We start from the raw sequence: 21,923 nt of genomic DNA, 5'->3' as shown, positions 1-21,923 counted from the left end.
TTAAATTTAGGGCCCTTTTATAACATACAGGCCCTGCACTAGCTGTCCAGCCCTGCCCTCAGGGCATGAGACCGCTTGGGGAAGAGCACCTGCATGGTTGTATGAAGAAGGTTCCCTCCCTGGCATCTCCAAGATAGGGTTGAGAGACTCCTATCTGCAAACTTGGAACATCTCCTGCCAGTCTGTGTAGACAATACTGAGTTTGATGGATCAGTTGTCTGACTCGGAAGGAGGCAGCTTCCTATGTTCCATTTAGTATAGTAAGTTTTGTTTCAGGGAAGCACTGTGTTTTGTAGAGATGTGTCAGGCAGAAATTCATCTCTAGCAAGTGACTGGGGAAGCATCATGTGTTGAATTTTTGCCTGAACACATGCCTCTCTACCCCAAAATTGAACTCCAAGACTCAGGCAAAGTGTTGGTGTATAGAGCCTGCTTTGTAAAGCCAGGATAGCATACAAGACTATACAAAGTCTCTATTCTTTATATTATGCAGACGTTAAGGTAACCATTTTCAGGTTTTTGGTGAAAATGAAAATTTGAAACATCGTAATTCTCATTGTAAACATAAAGAGTTCTTTTCATATTTTATTAACACATATAGTACTACATCGTTAGTTGTGGATAAATATGGAGAGGGCGGGCAAATGAAAAAGAAGACAGGCCTCCTATACCTTTAAGAGATGCACAGAAGAGGAAATTTCACTGTGCAGCTTTTCTTCCTCCTTCATGACAAGCTGCACCTGCTGGAAGTCCCTCTTCTGGGTATCTCTTAAAGACATAGGAGACCTGTTCTCTCTTCCATCTGGCAGCTCCAATCATGGATAAGAAACTAGCTTTACATAGGCCTTATGACCTCTATGAAGGACTGTATGACTTGGTGCTTTTTAAGTCCATGCTGTACCTCTGAGAGGCATTTGACATTGTACCTCTGAGAGGTATTTGAGCCAGACTGCTCACTGCATTCCTCATCAGAACATTGATCAATCTCCTGTTGCCATCAAATGTGTAATTGACCAATGCAGGGCAGAGTTTTTTCAGTGCTCAGATTGTAAAATTCTATTACTCAAGAGGCCCACTTGTTGCTGGTCTTCAGCAGCTGGTTTTAAAAAATCTGTCCACCATGCATCTGGGACCTTCTTGAAAACCAGGTCCTTTAGTTGTCCCAGTGGGCTAAGCAATGGGAGAATATGTGGCTGCAACCCCCCTCCACCAAACAACAACAACAACAACACTCTGACTCACAGAATGCTGACTCACTGGTTTTACTGAAATGAATTAAAGTGGTTTATTCAGGCATTAAGTGTTTTGCCTAGAAAATAAAGAGAAATTAAACCAAGGAACAGATGCATGCATGGAAAGAAACTACACCTGGAAAATAATATTCTCCAATTCTTTGCCAGAATGACTGAGAATAATTATCTGAATTATTCTCACCCATTCTGCAAAGAATTGGAGATTATTCTTTTCTAAGTGTAAAAGAAACATAGAAAGAAAAATATTTTCAATATGGTATGATAAGCTTCATACAACTATGCAATTCAATCAACTCCTTCCTTTCTGCTGCTAGATTACTTGGAAGCTCTATTTGTTCCCAGCAACAGACAGTATTAAAGAAGATTCACAGTCAAAATACAAATAAATAATCTAAATAAAAAGAAATAAAATGTAACATCTATCGATCTTCAAGCTTAAGAGTCTCTGGAAGTTTCAGAACATAGAGAGGGAAACAAGGAAAGGTAGAAAGAAAGATCCTATCAAAAAAGCTTCCCTTCATCCTGAAAAACTAAGAGTCAAACAAAAGCCAGAAGGCCCCGAAGCCCCAAAAGGAATCCTCAACATACCAGGCCACCAGCCTTTCTACCTCAGCCAAATACTCCAAATTTTCAGGCCTTCCATTGCTTGCATTCTATTGGCAACCTAGCAATATTCATATTAATTAATAAAATATGAATATTGCTAGGCTCTGTATTGAATAATGACAACTCAGGGCATTTTCTAATACTGTCCTTTTTGTTCTCAAATTTTCCATTGTGGGTACAGAAGCAAGCTCAGCTTGGTACAAGCAATGTATTGAAAAGGTTTGTTATCTATAGCCTGTTATCCTCCCATGGCAGCTTATGTTCAGGCAGCAACAAGACAGTCAGTCTTTCCACTCACTTCCGTTTAAATGTCCATACATCAGTGTTAACCCATCCAAAAAGCAGCATTGTTCTTACTCCATCAGACTGCTGACTTAGCTTAAAAGCAGATAACAGCTCAGAATTGTCTCAGTATTGACCAAGGCTACCTAAGATGAATCCTTCCAGGTCACGTCTTCTTCCAGGTATGCGTAGGTGAAACTGTCACCTTATCTTCACTTCTGAGCTACAGCCCCTTCCCCAATTTGCTATCTGAACACGTACTCTGGATTATTATTTTTTGGTTGCATTACTTACTTTCAGATAGGTCCATATAAGAAAAAATGATTGTTTCGTGTGCTTATGTTGCTTCAAGTTTCTGTGTTCTATAGCATACTGTTTCAGGCCTGGCATTAACATATGGCATTCTTGGGCAGCTTCACTTACACTGCTGCTGGGCCTCCTTTTAACACCCCCAACATCATTTATTGCATCTAGAGCCTCCATTTTAATGTCCTCCCAATGCCCCTAATGTAGCGTTGCTCCAGAGTAACCCTATGTCATGGATATGGTCAGGAAATTAATGTGGTGACTCCAGTTTCCTAGCACTGAGACGAGCTGGTGCTCAGTAACTTGCCAGGGCCCTTTGACAGCACTGAGAAGAGTGCCACTCATGCCCATCTCCATGCCTTGTGGATCTCACCACCCACATGGCAAACAAACCAATGCTGAAGGCAAGCAGGCGGCATTTTGCTCCCTCAGACCTGTTTATCTGCTTTTCTCTGTAGTTGAAAGCTAGAGAAAGGAGTCAGGGAGAGATAACCAGGTGTCCAAGGTGGTTTCACTGTCTGAATGAACACTGGAACAAATGGAAAACGACATGTCTCACACAGAATTAACTTTTAAAAATGTAGAAATAAAGTTCAGTATTTGAAGAAAAAAAAACCATAATGCAACTGTATGCCTGACTAAAATAATGTTGTATTGCAGTTCCAGGTAAACCTCGGCTTACAATTAGCCACACGCAGATGAATACAGCTCTAATACAGTGGCACCCTCCTGCTGACACTTATGGGCCCCTGCAGGGCTACCGCCTGAAGTTTGGTCGCAAAGACATGGATACATTTACAACACGAGAATTTACTGATAAAGATGATCATTACACAGCCACAGATATTCACAAAGGGACTTCTTATATCTTCAGGATTTCAGCTAGAAATAAAGTGGGCTTTGGGGAGGAAATGGTAAAAGAAATTTCAATTCCGGAAGATCTGCCAAGTGGATTCCCTCAAAACCTACATTCAGAAAGTGCCACCTCAACTTCAGTTCAGCTAACTTGGCAAGCACCCATCTTATCTGAGAGAAATGGCATTATCACCAAATACACCCTGCAGTACAGGGACATCAATGTGGCACACCACCAAACAGAAGTCCCTGTTGTTCCTGCTGATACAATTATGACACTTTCGGGCTTAAAACCAGATACCACATATGATGTAAAAATACGTGCACACACAAGCAAAGGGCCTGGTCCATATAGTCCCAGTGTCCAGTTCAGGACACTACCTGTGGATCAAGGTAGGATTTGTCTGCTTATGGCTTATCTTTTAAAGGAAATTTGGTCTTTGGATATCGATATTTTTGAAGCTGTAATTAAAACTCACCGAGCCATCTATAAATAGTTTCAACTAACACCAGAGGTAAAGTATGTAAACCTTCATGTGTTTTGGATTCATTAGAATTCAGTTATCCCATATCAGGCAAGTCTGGCTGACATCTACACAGTAACTGCAGGTAAGAAAAATAAAACATTCTGAATTGTCTTTTGAAAGAATTGGATATTTTAAAAAGCAGGTAGGAGAACTGTTGAGTGTGTTGTTAGTTGAGGAAATAATGAGATCCCAAGGTCAAGATGTACTTTAAATACATTACTTTTCCTTTTCCAGCAGTGTTTGCAAAAAATTTTCACGTCAAAGCAGTGATGAAGACATCAGTTTTGCTGTCTTGGGAGATACCAGAGAATTATAACTCTGCCTTGCCTTTCAAAGTAAGTTGCTTTGTAATTCATAAGACTTGAAGGGTCAAACTGATGATGGAGGAATGATCCTTTGATTATGTAGTTTACTGACCTATTGTTTTGTTGGGGTTTTTGTTTTTAAATCCCATTGTAGTTTAGTTGCAAACCTTGCTTAGAAAAATCAAGTTAGGTCTTCTTGCAATTTTTGCTTCTGCTCTTTAGATTATTAGAAATATTTGAAAATATTTTATTGCCTTTGGTGGTCAGGTGAAAAAAAGCATAGCTTGCAACATATTCATGGTGGATTTTAAAAATACATGATTTTTTTTCTGCATCCCTGAATTATTGTCATGGAATGGTAGAACTGGAGGGATACTTTTAGGCCATTGAGTCCAACCTCTCCTTGATGCAGGAAATCCAGAGCTAGAGCATCCCTAACAGATGGCTGCCCAGCCTCTGCTTGAAGAGCTCCAGCAAGGGAGAGCCCACAACTCTCCCCTAGGTCATTGGTTCAGTTGTCAGACTGCAATTACCAATACGAAATTTCTCTTAATATTCATTTGGAATCTGCTGTCTACATTCGGTAGATCTAGTCATGTCCTTTGGGCATCAGAAAACAACTCTTTTCCCTGTCAGACCCCATCTGAAGAGTGCTATCATGTTCCCTCTTCGGACTTCTCTTCTCCAGGCCAAACATACCCAGTTCCTTCCGCCTTACCTGACAGAGCTTCTTTTCCATACTCCTGACTGTCTTCACTGTCCTTCTCTGAACCCACCCCAGTTTGTCTATATTTTCTTTTAAGTGTGGCACTCAGTACAGAACACAGTACTTTTGATAAAGTCTAACTTATGTGGAATAAATGGAACTGTTACTTCTGACTTGGACACTCTGTTTTTCTATTATATTTCCCCTGCCAAATGAGCAAAGAGGCCCCTTGTCAAAGTGATTTTTTTTTTATTGAGCAGTGGGAAAGCAACTGGCTCTGTCCATCCCCAGCACTTTAAAAGATAAAGGAAATCTGGTCTTTGGATATTGATATTTTTGAAGCTGTAATTAAAACTGAACAAGCCATCAATAAAAAAATTCCAACTAATACCAAAAATATAAACCTTCATGTATTAAGGGTATGAAGTGGCTGTTGCTGGTGTCCAGTGCCTGGACTTCTCCAGTGGTTGTTGCTGGTGTCTGTCTTAGGTTTCTTTTTCCGATTGTGAGCCCTTTGGGGACCGGGAGCCATTTTATTTGTTTGTTTATGTCTATGTAAACCACTTTGGGAATTTTTGTTGAAAAGCACTATATAAATATTTGTCTCATTTGTATTAATGCCACCTAACATTGCATTAGCTGTCTTTGCAACTTCATTACACTGCTGACTCATGTTCAGCTTGTGATCAATTGCAATCCCAAGGTCCGCTTCACGTATGTTACTATGCTCTGCTGTGGCAATCTTGAGAACTTTCTTGAGTGTCCTCAGGAAACTCTCAACTTCCCCATTGGCCTGCGGCCAGTATGGCGTGATTTTTCAATGTATGAAGCTTAGATAGCCTGCAAATTGAGCAAACTAGGGGCTCTGAAAAGGTGGTCCATTTTCACTTTTGAGAACAGATGGTAGGAACCGAAAATCTTATCCAATTTGGGGATTACAGTATTAGCTGAAGTGCTGGTAAGCATTTCCACCTCTGGAAACCAGCTATAATAATCAATGATAACCAACAGATGCCTGTCATTGGAGAGATCACAAAAATCAACACTGACCTCCACCCATGGTGAGGAAGGAAGAGGAGAAACTTGCAGTGCAGCCGAGTGATTCCAAGAAACCGCAAACTGGTACAGAGAGCAAGATTGCACACATTGTTCAGCAAGGGCATCAATTCCAGGAAACCATACATTTCTCTCTTAACAACCCTTTCATTTTCACCACACCTTGGTGATCTTCATGAGCCAAATCAATGACATGGTTCCATAGAGCCATGGAATAACCAGTCAAGTACCCCGAAGGAGAAGAGATAATTGTCTGTGACAGTAAGTTCATTGTGCACGTTGTCAAAGGATCGAATGGTGACTTGTGTCTCAGAAGTCAAATGTTCTAAATCATTCATAAGTGATTTCCATTGACCACTGCAAATGGACTTAATGACAATCTGGAGGCAAGAGTCATCACACGTAACAGTCTCTATTTCCTGCAAAGAGAGAGCTTTGAGAATTGGGTGAGAGAGAAGAAAGTTGACATGTGCTTCTGCCTTGGTTGTAGTGACATGATCTTAAGCTGTACTGGAGATAGGATGTCTGGAAATGTAATCAGATGGATTATCTTTACTTGTGCCATAGGTGAGCCTGAAGTCATATCTCTGCAATTTAAGCATCCAGTGTTCAATACACACTGGAGGTTGAAAGGACAGATTGTTGAACATAGGTTTCAGAGACTTGTGATCAGTTATGACTGTAAAGGGACAGCCATAAATGTATAAGTGGAAATGAGAACATGCCCAGGCAATTGCAAGTGCCTCCTGCTCTTTTTGAGCAGGAGGCTCATTGTTCTGTGGGTGAAAGAGTTTTACTAGCATACACCTCGGTAGAAATATGATCATGTTGATCTGCTTGTTGGAGGACAGCACCAAGGCCAACAGGGCTCATGTCCACCCAAAGTTTAGTCTCTTTGTTGGGGTCAAAGTATGATATGAAAACATCATTTACAAGTGCATTCTTGAGCTCTGTGAAAGAAGTTTGATGTTCAGCCAACCATGCCCATGGTTGATTTTTAATATATATAAGATTCCTGAGAGGCTGGGAAAGTGTGGCAAGCCATGAGATAAAACTGACACAATAATTTGCAAGGCCCCAAAGGCTACAAACTTCAGTGGGAGTGGTGGATACAACAGCATTGTGTATCACCATAACTTTTTACGGGTCAGCAGAAGTACCATCTTTGGAAAAGATATAGCCTGAAAACTCCAAGGTGGTTTTTTTGAAGTCAGATTCTCCTCCTGCAGTAAGACATGAGTCATGCTCCTCTTCTGTGGTGCCAAACACCAAAATGTCATCACTGACATTGAGCACAACTTGGAGTCCAGCTAGCACTTCATGAATTGAATTATGAAATATTTCTGCAGAAGAAGAAATGCCAAAACTAAGGCATTTGTAGTGGCGAAGGCCCACATGAGTTGAAAATGTCATGATATATCTGGAATCAGAGTGGGATTCAAGCTGATGGTAACCAGCAGTAAGATCAAGCTTGGAGAAAAATTCCATTAAGTTCCAGTAAGTTAAGGTTCCATTAAGATCAGAAATTATGTCATCCACAGTGGGAGTAATGTCTCTCTCCCACTTGATAGCTTGATTGGGGAAGCGCATGTCCCCACATATCCTGATTTTGCCTGGCTGTTTAGGTTTTGGGGCAACAACTATGGTGGAGACCCATCCACACACTCAATGATATCAAGTTCCTCCAAGTATCTCAACTCTTCTTCAACCAGTTTCTAATATGGAAAGGAATATGTCGGTGTGGCAGGGCAACTGGTTAAGTTGTTTTATCAATGTGAAGTTTTACTTGCTTCCTTTTCAACGCTCCCATGCCTTGAAACATGTTCATACTGGTGGGGGTTCAAGGGAAGTGGATCAGCGAGTACAGTACGGAGAATTGTGATGAGTCCCAATGCGTTGGCCATGTCATAGGTGATCAAGGAATCACCACTAGGTGCAACATATATGGGTTGTATAACAGATGTGTCCTGGAAGGTAACATGTACCTAGAACATGCTGTACATAGGCTATGGAGTTGGAGTTGCATTGGAGTACACTTTCATGGTTGAGAGCAACATCAGCAGTTTCTGATGAAGTGCAACATAGTCACACTGGGCCATCACACTTATAATTGCACCTGTATCAATGAAACACAAACTTTGTGCCCTTCTATGAAAACATAGTGATGAGGCAGACCCTTATGGTCAGAAGTAGCTGGGGCTGGAGAACAGTATAGATGAATAAGATATCTTCCCCAGGAACATCAGCCTGAAGATCATTTCCCTGCCCATGTTCCTGCTGGTGAGAACTCAAGGTAATCTGTGAGGACCTGGAGACTATTGCATAGTGGTTCTTTTTCCCTCAGGCATGGCAAGTTGTGCCCCTGGCAGAGCAGACTCCCTTGTGGGGATAAGATCCATCACAGTTGTAACAAACTCGTTGGGCTGTCTGCTCAGGCACAGGCTGTGTGGTTGAAGATGGATGGATAGCTCAATACAGTTTTTACTGCTTGCAACTGAGGTGTCTCTGAAGCTTTTGTACAGTTTCCATTTGTGGGGCATGGCTGCCTTGCTCAATCAGTTAGGCATGTTTGCTCGAGCAGTGTCCACTATTTTGGAGAAGGTCATCTGGGGTTCATGTAGAACAGCCCCCCCCAGCTGTTTTTGGACTACATTTCCCATAGTCCCCAGCACAGTGGCCAATAGCCAGGGATTATGAGAGTTGTAGGCCAACATCTGCAAGAGAGCCAAAGTTGAGCAGGCCTGATTTAGAATTTGTCACTGAAGCTTGCCTGAGGGACATCCTTGTATTATCTATGCCCTTATCTGATTGTCTGTGTTTGTGAATGCACAGGATTGTGCAAGGTGACGAAAATGGGTGAGATGTGCATCAGTACTTTATCCTTCCTTTTGTGGGCTTGCCAAAACATATACTGCTCAAAGTATGTGTTTTTTGCAGGGCTTAAAATGCCTGGTGCGTTCTAGCTTTGCCTTTTAATACTCATCACCATTTCCAATATCAGGTAATGTTTTGGAAATCTGGTGAACTTCACTGCCTGCAAAATATAACAGCATTGCCCTCTTGGTGGTGGGGTCATTTTCCTTTATCACAAGAAATAGATTTTCCAGTCTTTCAGGCCAGTGGTCCCATCTAGGTCCCAATGTAGAATGGGAGTCATGAACAGCAAATACAGGAAAAGCAGGAAGCACATTGATAACAACAAAGGCAGAATGCATAAAACTGGAAGAGGAACCAATCACTGTTGGAAAAGTATGCTGTACCACTGAATAAATTAAGCACTCAAAATGGCTGCCACTCCACTCCTTCAGGCAGTGCTAAGACTACAGTCGATAAGATGGCTGCTGCACTCACAAGCAGGCTGCTACAAAAAGCTTGTGTTACACACTGTGTTTTCTCTATGAAAAAAAGTCAGAATTCTAAGTGAGAGAGACACAGAAATTATTATTATTATTATTATTATTTCAATTTCTATAATCGAATTAGAATTATATTCTAATTACTAGAAATACCTGGTTGGTTAGGAAAATAAGTCCTTATTTTTGTCCCTTGCCTTCCTTTTGTCCTCTCTATGTAGAAGCAAAAAAACCAGAGAAATGTAGGCCTTTCTCTGTTGCTTTCTGTTATTAAGAAAGGAGTTTTGTTGGTTGGTTAGTTTATGGAGGGGTTCTTAGCCACTCTTGTTGCCAATATAGAATCCAAAGGAAAGAGCTGTGGCACGCAAGGACCAGGCACTGGAGTAGAATCAGGAATATTAATAGGTTAATGATATATTATTTACAGAGATGCAAGTACTGACTGCTTTCAATGCTCTTGCTGCTGATTGTTTGTTAGCCTCGCCTCTACTCCAGGACATGACTAAAAGTAACTAAAGCACTATTCAAAAGTTGGCCTGGATCTAGGAATGGATTAACCCAAAACAGCACACTCTATACTTTTGCAGATCCTCCTTTTTGATGATCAGGACAATATTAGCCCATTCTAGAACCGGGTTGGAGGCCCTTTATGGGTCTCAGAACCACACCGGGTTCTTCCGGGTTCTTTCCGGTCTGCCAAGGGGACAGGTATTTCTGCTTACTTCCTGTCCAATGAGAGGATGGGGTGGCAGAGAGGTACGCTGCTGCCCCACTGGACTGGTTTACAATGCAGCACCAGTGGGGGGAAAGCAGCAGCTTCTTCTATATTATCAGCAGATTCTTCCCCACAACTACTGCAGCCATATAAGGGCTGACATTGCTCATGCTAGATCTTTTTTAACCACTTGTCCTATTAACTTGTTCCAGTGACTAACAGGATAAACTAATCCTATTGACTATCTTGTCCTATGTAATTTAGTCACGAGGTCTGCTTCTTTGTGCATTCTCAAAGATGCCCAAATTCTTATGACTTCACTATTTACCATGGCCCAACCCTGATATTGGGAACTGATTCCAAGGTTGGGCTACAGGAAACCCTAGCTTTATTAAAGCCCATTCAATACTATTTGGCTAGTCTTTTCAAAATACTGGCTTTGAGAAGAATATTTATCCTCTGATTAACACACTCAAGTTTCTGTCTCTGTTTCTCTTCAAGCTGGCACCTTTTCCTCTAAAAAAAATCTATCTGCAAAATGTTTTGTACTCCTCCTCTGCTCTAATCTTATGTGCATCAAAAAAGTTCCTTCCCACTGAACCACTTTGCAATTTACGATAGTCCAGATAAGTAGACCATACAGAAATACGATTATACTCTCTATCCATGTCCACATAGGAGTTCATTTATAGTAAAACTTCACTATGTAAGAATGAAAATAAGAAGGCAGACAAATAATATGAATTCCAAAAAACAATTGTTTAAGTTCAGCTGCTAGCTCTAAATGTTTAAAGTTTGCAATCCTGCTTACTTTCCTGCCTTCTCATTCCCATACCTTTCTAGCTGGTGACTTGAATTATACTCCAATTGGCTATAATAGGAGAGCACAGGTTTATGTTAATGAACTTACTCATAGTTTCTCTTCCAACATTTAAATGGTTCTTGCTGACCAGAGCACAAGGCCAATAATGGAACTGTTTTGAAAGGTAAATGCTAAAAAGCATTTGAAAATGAAGAGTGAATGAGGAAAAACAAGTGCACTTGTGTAAGGAGAGGTAACCTTTATAAACATTTTAACAGGAAATACAGACATCATGTGCATTTATTAAAATTTGTGTTAAATAGAAGCAACGGCTGTTTATATTCTCATGCTGGCAGTTTGCTGTCACACCAGATGAAGTTTTCCTGGAAGCAGGGCATTATAGTGAAGAAAAGGGAAATAATACCATAGAAGGGGCCCATTTCTTGGTTGTTGAACCGATATAATATCATGCTGAGTATATGCCTCTGTGGATGGGAGGAAGAAGATCCTGGTAGTGGGTTGATAATTAGAAATAACGTGAGGTATATTTCTGACTGTTGACTGCATTGTGAGTTATTGCTCAGGTGCTAGAGTTGCAAATGTCATATCTTGTGTTAAACAGATTGGTAAATAATGTCAGGTAGGAACTATTGGCATGTCAGCACCAAGAATACCTAGAAATATAGTCATGCATCCTTGGAGGACAAACTTAGGTTGCTAGATGAGATGTTGCCATTCAGGACCTCCAGTGATGCATTTTCTGAAAGGGCACCTGTTCCACATGCAGGGCCAGATATAAAGGCAGAGTTGCAAAGAACCAGTGTATGGATGAAAAGATGGTGCTGGGAGGAAGGAGTTAGCTTTGTTAGGGACTGAGGGTCATGCAACCCTCAGGAACTGATTTTTTAAAGTGTAGAAGGCTTTTAGAGGGAGGGGACAGAGGTAAAAATTGCTCCTCACCCAGCTACACAGGAAAGCCTTCAGCACAAGGATGCTGAAAGTTTCTTGTAGACCCCACACAGCCCTCTTTCCAGTAGTGGGGGGCTGCACATGATAACTGTTGTGAGATATGTTGTAAAAACAATTAGAAACAGTAATCACAGTGTTGTCTAATTTGACATATATAAGTGGATAGTTGCCACAGATGTCCAACACAGTTACATTAACAAATTTTAAGAGGAAACTTAAACAAAAAAAGCAATTAGTTAAAAGAAATGTTGAAAGGTTCAATTTCAAGTTCCAAAGTTTGGAAGTTCAAGTCTTTTCAGGATGCTTGGAGGCTACTTAAAAACCATGAGAATAAAACCTCAGGTAGAATGTGTACTACAGATTAGAAAAGGTACAAACAAATCCAAGAGGATGTCAGTGTGTTTAACTAGCAGGATTAAGGAAACTGGAAAAGGCAAGAGCTGCTTTAAAACATTTAGTTAAAATCTTGTTCAAATGAGTAGAATAAAAACAGCACAAATATTAGCGAAACTAATATAACTTGACAATAAAGCAAGTCTAAAGAGAATTTGAATATATTTCTAAAAACATGAAGACAAACAATTAAAATGCATTTAAATACATCATAAGCAGGAAACCAGCCAAGGGAGGTTGTCAGACTGTTGTATGAAAAATCTATGAATGAATTACTGAAGGAAGATAGGGAAATCACAGAGAAGTAAAATGAATTATTTACATCAGTCATCACTGAGGAAGATATTGGGCAGATATCTCCGTCTGAACTGCTATTTCGGCAAAGTCATTTGAAGAAGTAAGTCAAACAGAGGTAATGATATATGAAATTTAATTGATAAAGAAAAGAAAGCTTGGAGAACAAAACCTTCATTTGGAAGAGTCAGCTTGGCTTCTTCAACAGGAACTTCTGGCATACCAACCTTTTAAAGTTCTTCAAGAATATAATGAAGCACATAGAAAAAAATGATTTGGTAGATATGATGTACTTGGACTTCCAAAAAGGATTTGACAAATTCCCTTAGCAAAGGCTCATGATTAAATGTAACAGTTAAGGGATAAAAGATGGATCTTTGTATGGATTTAAAAAAAAAAAAACTTTAGATGGGGCAAGTTAGATTTCAGGCAATTTGAAAACCACATTCCCCTAAGAAATCCTGCCCTCATTATGTGAACTGAAAGTCCCTCTAAGATTTGGGCCTAGGTGGTATTTATACCTCCACTAGCTAGATATCCCTGCCAGTCTGCCCGTCTTCCAATGCAAACTTACACTTGTGAAGGTGGGAGAATCAGCAACAGGAAGGGCTTTCTGGAAACAGACAGCATCTTATAGGCTTCATAATTAAAGACAGAACATTCCAGAGCGGGTTCAGGATTTCCTGCAGACTACTTAGAAAGTAGTACTTGGAAATAGTTTCCTATGACGTGTGATTCCATGAATTTGACTGGAAGAAGAAGCTACCAGTCACATGCACCCTGGAGGAAGTCTTTAGGTGTGAGGCCTACAAGGCCTCTCCAGTTTGCAGAAGAACTTGCCTGCTTACTCCTTCCCCAGGGTCAGTTTGCTTGGAAAGGGGTGGAGCTCATAGAGAGATGTTTATACATTTATCATAAGTTAAGGGAAATACTAGAAAGACCCAAGATTTTTCCAAGAAAGCTCAAAGACTTAATTTATCCAACTTCCCCATTATTAGAAAAAGCAGTCAGTTCTTTCAATAGAGGGAAGAAAGCATGGGTTCCCTACGGAACCTGTACTGGAGCCAGTGATATTTAAGTTGCTAATACATTGTTTGAAGTCATGAATTAACACTCAGGTAGTCAAATTATTCAGAAGTTCAGCAGATAATTGACATCTGATACTTGGCACCAAATTATTCAGAATTGCCAAAATTCAAGCAGATGTGAATAGTGTTAGAAAATTTTCTCCAAACTGAGTGAATGGGCACCAGAAAAGCAAATAGGATTCAATATATGTAAGTGGGAAGTTATGTACATTAGTCAAATAATCCTAGCTTGATGATGATTGTTTGATGAGGTCTGAACTGCCAGTGACTAACCAGGAATTATATCTTGGGGATCATTGTGAATAATTAGTGAAAAAGTAATCTGCATGTGTGGTGGCAGTGAAAAAGGCAAATCCCAAGTTAAGGATTATTAGTAACTCAAATTGCCAATGTTATAAGGTCTTCATAGAAATATTTGGTGTATCTGCATTTGGAATACTGTGTACAGTTCTAGTTGTTTATTTTCAAAAACAATACTGTGGGGAAAGTGCTAAGAATTTCAGCCAAACTCATTTAAAGTTTGGGGCATCATCCCTTGAGAAAAGACTAAAGCATTTGGGGCTTTTTCATGTAGAGGAAAGATGTCTAATTGGGGGACATAATAGAGATGTATGAAGTTATAAATGTTGAAAACTGGATAGAACAAAATATCTCTCATAAAACTAGAATTTGAGTCACCCAATGAAAATGATTGGCAGTAGAGCACAGATAGATAAAATAAAGTATTTCTTTGCACAAGTCATGATTAATGTTTGGAGTCCATTGCCACAAACTGTGATGACTCTCTTGGCTTAGTTGGCTTTAAAAGGGGATTAGACCAATTCAGGGGGCAGGGGTCTCTATCATCAGCTATTAACCATTATAGCTAAATGTTACCTTCAAGTTCAGAGGCTGTATACGACTTAATATTGTGGTTTTAGTTTTAAGGTCTTAATTTTTAATCTCATTGATGTTGTTGTTTCCAGAGATGGAAATTTAGGTCCGTTCACAAATTTGTAAAATAAATAAAAATATCAGCTGACATTCTGACTAATGAAGCGGGATCAACCTTGCTACTCTGTGTGCCTCTGTTAAATATGCATTGTTGCTTAACAGAGTGAGCAGGCACTTTTTCTGGAGCACTTCACTGCCCTGCCAAAACTCTCTGTCTCAGCAGACAGATGTTACTGAGGGCAGCGACATGTTTCCACTGTCACAGAGGGGTTCGGGAGCTCAGGAGAGTATTCTAGAAGAAGCGGCCACTTGCTCCGTTGTACAACGACATGCATGTAACAGGGGCACACAAAGCAGTGGGGGTGGTCCTGCTGTCTAGCTGATGTTCACATGCTTGCTTTGTTAATCAGGACGTCAGCCACCATTTGCTGTCCTGGCCATTGTGAGAAATAGAATGCTGACTAGATAAACACTTGGTTGTTATCCCCAGGGCCTTTTAATGTTCTTAAGATTATGCATTATTCATATTCTAATAACATATTCCAGTATAGAGAAACATTCTGCCTTCAGTTAAATTACTCACTATATAGCCATGTGTGTATCCAGTGATTTGATAGTCAGTTTTTCTCTTTGAGTCCCCCCCCCTTTCTTCTTCATCATCATCTTCATTCATTTATTCATTCATTCACATTTATAGACCGCCCCATCCAGAAGCTCTGGGCTATGCACAACCTTAATGACTAACACTTTGATTTAAAACAAAATCTTAGATCCTTTATGATGATGGGAAGATGGCAGTGGAGGTGGATGGCCGAGCCACTCAGAAACTTATCACCAACCTAAAGCCTGAGACGTCCTATTCATTTGTGCTGACCAATAGAGGGAATAGTGCTGGAGGTCTTCAACACAGAGTGACAGCAAAGACTGCACCAGATGTACTGCGCACCCAACCACTCTTCATTGATAAAACCAACGTAGATGGGATGGTAACAGTGAAATTACCAGAAGTACCTGCAAACAAAACTATAAAGTGAGTTGTAAGTCATGAGTATTTGCAACATTTTGAGAATGAATTGAATAATCTGTGTGGCTTCCTATAGACCTGCTTCTTTATGTTTAAAACATTTACTTTTGTAGACTGCAACCTTAGATCAATGAACTGCAATGAAAAGGCAAGCATTTTGAGTAGTTACAGAATGATTATGAAAAAATTCCCTTTTCTGCATGATTGGATTTTCATATAGCTCCCCAAAATGTGTAGTCCTCTAAAGTGCATATGTTGTTCAAGATATTAACAGGTGTTAGAAGCCAGGGACTCCCCCCTGCACAGGTAATAATGTTAATTACCAGGAGTGTGGTGAACTCTCCTGTGTGTGTTTCTCCATGTTTCTTTATCCTTGTAAAGGAAGACACATTCTTCTCTTTTGAGCCATGTTTATACAATCAATTTTTAGAGTGAAAACTTCTATCTCACTATTTATAGTCTTGTCCTATATGTAGGTCACTTTGAAGTTTGTAGAAGCTTGTAGAACTGTTAGCATGAGCCCCCATAATAGGAGTGTTCTTTTTTTTAATTTGTTTTGCATGTTTGCATTTCTGTTTGTCAGATTTATTTCTATTAATGTATTTTTCTTCTAAAGACTATGTAGATTTCCAACAGATGTAGTTAACAAGTTATTTTTGCTTTATCAAAGTAATGACATCATGTCATTATTCTATAGCTGACTTGTTGCCAATGAGTAGGGATTTCAAGTCACTGGACTGTTCAATGGATGGCTGATTGCCTGCTTGATGATATCCTTATTTTCTAGTTTCCTTTCCTTTCTAGTTTTCTTTCCTTTCTTACTGCTGGAAGGAATTCTTTTAGGGTTATGAAAGGATCCAAGTTACTGCTTCAGCTTTTAATTTTGCAGTCAAGGAGAACTCAAAACATGTCTGCTGAAACCTCACAGGAGATTTATCCATTTCTATTATTGTTATTGTTATTTAAATATCTGTATCACCCATTAATAAAACCATTCCCAGGGTGGCTCATAATAATAAGAAAATAATAATAAAAACCTGACAGTAAAAGGACAATGGTTAAAAATTTAAAATGGTATATCAGTCCCTCTAAGTATGGAGAGCAAAGGAACACTCCTTTCCCATTTGCATTTACTTACAGAGTTTAAAATACAAAAGAGTTTCAGACTGTAAGGTCTGAATTTGTAAGATTTACATTACCACTTGAACCTTTTGACTTAGTTATGTGGCTCTAAATTTACTCAAATCAAATTTCTCACAAATGTTTCAGCCTCTATTAAACCGGACTAAATAAAATACATGAACGGTGGTTCTTGTATCAGCAACTTGTCCCCAGTGACTGAAAGCATTGTTGTGTCAAAGAAACAGGGATAGCAGAATATATTTCTTCCTAGAATCTACTAGGTAGGAAGGATTGAAGAAAAACAAAGGCCAGAAGCAGTGGGGGCCATGAATGTCATCCTGGCAAATGAGGTGAGCAATTTCCCCCCGTTCATGCGCCCCAAATTGCAGAAATGCCCTCTCCCAACTTTGTAGCCTGCGGAGTGGCAGTCTAGAGGGTTCATTTCATTTCAATCTTAGTTAAAGGAGGAACTCATAGATGATGCATGAGTGACCTATGGTCTTGCCTCCCCATCTGCCGCTGCCGCATGATTCAGCTGCAATGTGCAAAGCGGTGAAACTGTGTTTGACTTCTCTATCCCACAGAAACATGTGTGTCCCAGACTGGGGAGTTCACATACCTAGTTGTGGGGACAATGTTCAATTCTCTACTCTTCTGTGTTACAGCAGAACTATGAAAAGAGAGAGGGAGAGACATTTGTGTGTCTTGCACAGTTTCTTGGAATGTGCAAAGTGGCTCCAAATTCTATTAAAGTCATGGGTCTTATTAGCTATTGGCAAAAGCACTCTTTGACCACACTGCAGGGATAGAGTCGGGCATGTTTGGCAGTATAGCACTGTCACAAGTTCACATCAGTAGGGCAAGAGAAGTTTAATACATCTTTCCTTTCAAAGGCTTTCTCATAGACACTGTCTAGAAAGGGGGATTTTTATTTTCAAAAATAGCAAGTTGTGATTTAACTCTGAGAAGTGATTCTGTAATAAATGGATTTGGCAGCTATGTGTTTGGTTCACATTTCTGGAACACGGTTTACAAGGCTTCTTAAATGCCTCTGTGCAGATTAAACAACAAAGATAGTACTAAAGACCTGACAGCACAGTGCCAATAGGGATTCAAAACGATGGACAATAAAGAGTTGCTAGGAAAGCATGAAACACAGTACAATCAATAAGTGTTATTGCTCTGGTTGCAGTGATTCTTGCTGCCTATAAGACTCCCATGTGTGTGACGAAGGAAATGGGGAGGAAAATGAGCAGGTTGTTAAATATTGTTGGGGATGCAACCTGGCTTTTCTCAGGTGAGTTTTGATGCTCTAAGCTTTGTAAATGGAAGCTCCCTTCTTTATTGCTGATGATGGAATTCAGGCTGGAGTGACATGAAAAGATATTTGAGACCATTAACAGGATGCAAATGGAAAGAAAGGAAAAAAGCTGCCGTCACAAAGTGAAGTAAAGAAAAACGTGACAAAATGGAGGTCATGAAAAAAGTTTATGAAGGAAAGCAATTTCTCGAAAGCAACAGGGAAACAATAGTAGCTAATGCCTGCGTAGCTGTCAATAACCTTCCTCATAAGTTCTGGAAATTTTGGAGACAGGGCTGCCTGTGCCGTCACTCTTAAGGGATCAGCCATAATATCAGAACCGGAATATATGAAGTAATAAATTAAAAAGGCCTCTGAACATCCCTCACCACAATAAACACAGCTTGTCCACCAGCATGCAGGATCAAGGAGGAGCGCTCCCAGGAAGCTCTGCTGATGAAGAGCAGTTCCCAGGAGACTATGCTGATCTTCACAAAGCTCTCCGCAGTCTGTCATGACAGCCTTGGCTCCAGCGTTTCTCTGTTTAGAGACTAAGCATGAGCTGGGTGTGTACTACTGAGAATGCTACGGGGATCTGTCAGAGTCACGAAAACGGTTCCCGTTGACTTGTGCAGTCTAAGGAATACGTAAGCATTCCTTAGCTACATGTCTATGTGCAAGCTGCAAGGAGGTTTTCATGTGACCCACCTTCTCTAAACTTAATTTACATTTCTGTTGCTATGATGTGTGAGCTGAGTATAATTGTCATCCCTTGGAATGAAAAGAGCACCCTCTTCTAAGTGTTCAGCACTTTAAAATGTACAAATGGCATGATTAATATGCTGGTGATGTGATCACAGTTCTGAATTACAGGAATTCCTGGCAGACAAGATAGTGCATTTTAGGTAAATGCTAATAGGACATGGGTGCACTGTTATAAAAATAGTTAGGGGGTTTTTTTCTCAACAAGAAAAGAAATGTAGCGAGCTAAGCTGCTCAGAACTTTTGAAAAATGGGAAATACATACTTATTAAGTGCTAGAATTTACCCTTGCTGACTGGTCAAAGAAGCACCTTTCAAAGTGGTGATTCTCTTTATACATAGCATAAGGAGAGCAACTGGCCCTATCCAACTCCAGTGGAAGCATAGTGTGCCCCACCTATCCACTGGAAGCATAGTGTGGTTCCAATGGATGTTGCTGGTTTCTATCTTGTTTTTCTTTTTAGATAGTGAGCCCTTTGGGGGCAGGGAACCATCTTCTTACTCATTTTCTGTGTGGCGTGCTCTGAGAGCATCTGTATTGAAAAGCAGTGTATAAATAACAGTAATCGTTGCATAGAATTTGTTGCAGTTGTGCCCTGCCTTTCCTCATGAAACTAAGAGTGAGGTATAAGAGATATTATTGTAGTGACCGTTATAATTTAGAGACACATCCTTAGGGATCATGAAGAATGGTATAGATATATGTTTTTGCTTCGGGTACACCTATTTCTACATATTTGCCTTTTACACAAAAGAAAGACTGAAAGTTTGGCATAGTGGGTAAAATGTAGAGCTGGTCTTGTGGTAGCAAGCATGACTTGTCCTCATAGCTAAGCAGGGTCTGCCCTGGTTGCATATGAATGGGAGACTTGATGTGTGAGTACTGCAAGATATTCCCCTCAGGGGATGAAGCCTCTCTGGGAAGAGCAGAAGGTTTCAAGTTCCCTCCCTGGCTTCTCCAAGCTAGGGCTGAGAGAGATTCCTGCCTGCAACCTTGGAGAAGCCGCTGCCAGTCTGTGAAGACAATACTGGGCTAGATAGACCAATGGTCTGACTCAGTATATGGCAGTTTCCTATGTTCCTAGGTACTTGGGCAAGGGAGTCACTGATTCAAATCCTGATCAGGCATTAAGATCACTAGGTAACCTTGGGCAATCACTGTCCTTCAGCCTAACATCTCACATGGTCACTGTGAGGAGAAAATTGAATTATTATTATTATTTTGGATTGTAATCGCAGAAAGACCACACTGATGAAGACCAGACAGAAAGACCACACTGATGAAATGTCATGTTTTACTGCCAAAGAGATATACTGTAGCTTCTTTGCAGCTTCTGTTAAAACCCACCTTGCTGTCCTGCTCAGCTCTATCCCATCTGGTCTCCAGACCACATTGAAAACCTATAGTTTTGTTTTATTTTTTCAAGACAATAAGGGCATTAGGCCAACTTTTTCCACATTCAGTTTCCCATGAAACTGCCATGAAATTTAGAATTGACTAAAGGAAGTACTTCTTCACACAGTGCATAATTAACCTATGGAATTATCGGCCATGGGATATGGTGATCGTCATCAGCTTGGACGGCTTTAAAAGAAGTTTAGGCAAATTCATGGAGAACAGGTCTATCAGTGGCTACTAGTCTTCATGGCTATAGAAGTCAGAGTTTGGATGCCTCTGAATACCAGTTGCAGAGGAATTACAAGAGGACATAGGGCATGCCTTCACCTCTTGCTTGCTCTAGGAGCCTGGCTCTATGAGTGCACCGGCTATCGAGCATTCACATGACACCGACCTGGGGTAAAGGGCGTATGCCCTTTAACCCAGGTAAAACCCCAGGTTCAAAAAACTCTGACTAATGGGGGTGCAACGCCAGGATCGGCCTTGATCCCAGTGAACACATGAACAGCCCAACTCAGATTTGGGTAGGTTTTTACTCTTTAACTGATTTTAAGGTTTTAAATGTGATTTTAATGGAGTTTTATTGTATCTTAAGTTTTTTAAACTGCCTTGGGATGTCTTATGAAAGGTAGAATAAAAATTGAACAATAAATAAATAAACCAGTGGTTTGAAAGTTACATATACATGTTTTTCATCTCCATTTTACTGTTTAAATCTATCTAACAATTGTCTTCCTTCTCTATATTCCAGAAAGTTGACATCCTAATATCAACACTTTTAAAAGACTATTTCACACACTTTCCTAGGTCTCGATTAATACATTTAGCTAGCTCTTCCCTACTGGACATTCCCAACATATATCTTTGAAAGTGGTTCTCTATTTCCCTGATTGATAGTAGCAATATAACCTTTTAAAAAACAATTCCACATGAATCCCAATGTTTTCCACACAGAGTTTTCTGCTGAATTCAACTGAAATGTAAACTCATCAGCCAAACATATGACAGATTGTAATAGAAAAGATTTCAAATTTAGGAAAATTTATAGAATTAATAAATAATCACATATCAAATATAAAAGCTCTAAAATAGCTGACATTTTAAAACCATTGTAATGTTTTTGTCAAACTCGCAGTACACATTTATATAAGGAATGTACACATTTGTTCATGCTATTGCAGTGTTCATTTTGCATCTTTTTTCCCCTTTAAAATTCAGTGCAAACCAATTTGTACCAAATCATATTATTAGGTCACATCTTTACACCCACCCTACATAATCTTGTCATATATGCTACAACATTTCAGTATTTGCCCAATTACTGATCCCATTCTACAATGCAACCTAGAGGAAATACACATGACAACACCTCAGTTATAAAATAATGGAAAATGTGCCAGGATACAACCATTCTTGTACGAAAGCCGAATCTTCCATTGGAGAGCTATACATGGGATTCAATTGGGGGGGGGGGGGGACCCAAGAAAATTCTCCAGGAGGTTTCAAATCAGGCCTTGTTAATTTCTAGCTAGCTCTTGAGAAAATCCACAGTGTTTTAGGATGGTTCTAAAACATTGTTCTAGCTATTTGAGCTGATCATAAGATTAAACATGACACACTAGCACACTAAAATGTTTATGTGCTGTGGGTTTTGCAAGTTTATTTATTTCCTTGATTAGTCACTTTTAATTTGGGAATAGATGAAGGTTGAGGCTCATAGATAATGGGAGATAAACATAACGTTAAGGCTCTTAGATATTTTAGTGGGAGACAAAGAAAATTCCTAAGAGTAGAGCCATAGAAACTTCACTTTTGACCATAGGAAATGTCATGTTTGTGGATCTGTAAAGATCTTTCCAAGAATTTCATCACA

At 39.9% G+C, this 21,923-nt stretch overlaps 1 protein-coding gene across 42 annotated transcripts in view; it reads left to right on the top strand.

The window, feature by feature from the left end:
• The window catches only part of PTPRD (protein tyrosine phosphatase receptor type D), a 1,992,390-nt gene that overhangs the window by 1,768,899 nt on the left and 201,568 nt on the right, over positions 1-21,923 (top strand). For 16 of the 42 annotated variants that reach the window (XM_053297923.1, XM_053297924.1, XM_053297926.1 and 13 more), the window contains 3 exons: positions 3,108-3,695; positions 4,064-4,164; positions 15,214-15,473. In XM_053297923.1, coding sequence (XP_053153898.1) covers positions 3,108-3,695; positions 4,064-4,164; positions 15,214-15,473 — 949 coding nt within the window. The remainder of the gene's footprint in view (positions 1-3,107; positions 3,696-4,063; positions 4,165-15,213; positions 15,474-21,923) is intronic. The other 26 variants (XM_053297928.1, XM_053297949.1, XM_053297943.1 and 23 more) reach the window with 3 other exon arrangements.

Source organism: Hemicordylus capensis, chromosome 2 (assembly GCF_027244095.1).
Source record: "Hemicordylus capensis ecotype Gifberg chromosome 2, rHemCap1.1.pri, whole genome shotgun sequence".
Taxonomy (NCBI): Eukaryota; Metazoa; Chordata; class Lepidosauria; order Squamata; family Cordylidae; genus Hemicordylus; species Hemicordylus capensis.
Note: the sequence above shows the minus strand (reverse complement) of the source record. Positions and strands in the feature narration are given on the sequence as shown.